Source organism: Montipora foliosa, chromosome 7 (genome assembly GCF_036669935.1).
Source record: "Montipora foliosa isolate CH-2021 chromosome 7, ASM3666993v2, whole genome shotgun sequence".
NCBI lineage: Eukaryota > Metazoa > Cnidaria > Anthozoa > Scleractinia > Acroporidae > Montipora > Montipora foliosa.
The window spans coordinates 29,789,518-29,792,017 of record NC_090875.1 but is presented as its reverse complement, the minus strand read 5'-3'; the positions used below and the strand labels follow the sequence as shown (position 1 = coordinate 29,792,017).

Sequence of the window (2,500 nt, the reverse complement as noted above, 5' to 3'; positions counted from 1 at the left end):
TAATTGAAATTACTCACAAAACTCCAATCAAATACAATTAAAGGCTATGTATAATGAATAAAATACATGGGTTTTTTTTTCCATCTAGTCATCTAGTCTAGCTAGCAGATGTAATACAGTTATGTAATAAAAATTCCTTCCACTTAACGTCGTGAAAAGTTCGCTTTCCAATTGATTCAGCAATCGTAGTTTCAATTTCATTTATTGAGGTTACTTTTGCGAGATAGATTTTCAGCGACGGAGAATAACCTTTATTTCGAAATAAAAATAACGACAAAATGATGCTCTAGTGTCGTTGTTACTCTTTATTCTCGCGTCGCAAGTCACGGAAAACCATGCAAACTTACAGTGAAATTTTTAACGCTTTCCTTAACATTTGAGTCGTTTCTTTGTTGATAAATACATATCGAACAAATAGGCCTTTTATTTATATTAAAATTCAGCTTGATAGTGAGGCAGTGAGGACAAAGACAAAGGAAAGTGGATGATATGTAAATATTTTTTACATTCTTTCCAACGTGTTTCTATTGTTTTTGTCCATATTTCGAAAATGGCCTTTTGAAGGATGAGATGAAATATATATGAAATAGAGGATATTACATGGCCGCGCGGGGATACGAATTTTATCTTCGAGTGCTGAAAGTATCTCTCACGAGTGAGCGAAGCGAACGAGTGAGAGATACTTTCAGCACGAGAAGATAAAATTCGTATCCCCAAGCGGCCATGTAATGTTCTGTTTATTATATAGATATTGATGAAATGTCTAGATTTAAAACAACTTGTTTTATTCATTTTCGAAATGATGAAAAATTGTTCACCAACCACTAAAACACGCATGTTGTGTAACATGAAACAAGATATGAAAGTTATGAAAAACAAATCATGATAATGAAAATTTGCAATAAAAATGTTAATGTAGTAGAGAAGAATTATATTAAAGCACAAAAGTATCGTACAATGAAGAGGAAGCTCGCGTTTTATTGACTAATCGTGTTCGTTACCATGACGACAGCTATATCCTCACATGTGAAAGATAAAAATGATACGTTCACTGCGCGCGGTGAAGATATGATTTTTTAGTAATAGGAGAAATCCTGGTATTTCATCAATATCTATATAATAAAATCATTTTTAGTAACTCCTCCGCAAAATATTAACGGGCCTAGTTTAGTATTAAGACAATGTATTGGTTTTCTCTGGAAAGCGACAAACTTCTGGGTTGTTGTTCTTTACTGTGCTTCGAGATTAAATGGCTATTACGCCATCTTCAACAATGCTTAGACCTCCAGCCTTCCAAAAAACTCGAACTTCGATTTTCGTCTTGAAAAGTCCGAACATCATCGGAAAAAGTTGAACTTAGTCGGGAAGAATCCCGAAGACCGTCGGGAGGAGTCGGGCCAACTGGTCGAAACCAAGGATTTCACATCGGGTTGAGTGACGTTCGTTTGGGTATAATACAAATGTTTCATATCTTCTTAACAAGAAGCATTTCACTCAAACCATTACTTCTTCTTCTTCTTCTTCTTCTTCTTCTTCTTCTTCTTCTTCCTCGTTTTTTTTCATAAACGGTACCACAAAGATAAGCAAAGCACTGACAACAATCAAACTTCCGGCAAGGTAAAATGTCGGTGAGTAGGAGACAAAACTATCCGCCACAAAACCTGCGCGGTTAAAAGTGAAAAACAACAACAAGAAGAACGTTATACTGTATGAGAAACTATTAAGCCAAATAATTTAATGGGTTGTATTCAATTTTCTTTAAAGAAGAGTCACCCCACTGTAGATGTAAAACTTGGATGATTGGATGGGTGGTATTCCTATTTCTTCGCAGTACCGAACCTGTAAGTTAAAAATCGAATAAATTTGAAGAAGCGCTTTCTTGGTATTTTTCAACTTCGAACCCAGGCTCTCTACCTTTTGTTCGACGTGATTAAAAAAAGAGGGACTAGATTCGAGGTTGTCTATCGGCAACGATTCAGGAACAATGACTTCGGTTCAAGGCCAATAAAAAGGGTGTTGAATTCGGCTTCAATATTCATCTCCTCGGATGAAAGAATCTGCTGCAGAAACATGTCATGGTATTCTGGGACTCAGATCACTTCCAGTTAGTCATTAAATATTCTTATATCTTTAATATTTCTTTGGCTTCCTTGCTCCTTTAGCCCTTATGGTTAATCCAGGCAGTCCCTACTGAATTGTTTACATGTCAAGCAAACAAATTGTAAATTCATATTTGGCTCCAGATTGATAGATTGATTTATATTTTTCTTTAATTATTTCGCGCCTCTTGGACGGTTGGATGGACGCTTGACTCTTTCATCAGTTATTTCTCATATTGATGTGACTGCGCGATGCATATGAACACAGTGGCAGATCCAGGAAGGGGGGGGGGGGGGGGGGAAGGGGGCCGAACAGGGTGGCTAGCCACCCACCATTTCGGGGTCCTTTTTTTTCTATTTATCCACTTCATATTGTATTTTTTATTTTTGCTTGAACGGAT

At 36.6% G+C, this 2,500-nt stretch overlaps 1 protein-coding gene across 1 annotated transcript in view; it reads right to left on the bottom strand.

The window, feature by feature from the left end:
* Positions 1-1,444: 1,444 nt before the first annotated feature.
* LOC138010070 (monocarboxylate transporter 4-like) overlaps positions 1,445-2,500 on the bottom strand; it is a 6,859-nt gene continuing 5,803 nt past the window's right edge. Inside the window, exons 5-6 of the mRNA XM_068857033.1 lie at positions 1,768-1,839; positions 1,445-1,725 (exon numbers count right to left, since the gene is read on the bottom strand). Coding sequence (XP_068713134.1) covers positions 1,495-1,725; positions 1,768-1,839 — 303 coding nt within the window. The 3' untranslated portion in view covers positions 1,445-1,494. The remainder of the gene's footprint in view (positions 1,726-1,767; positions 1,840-2,500) is intronic.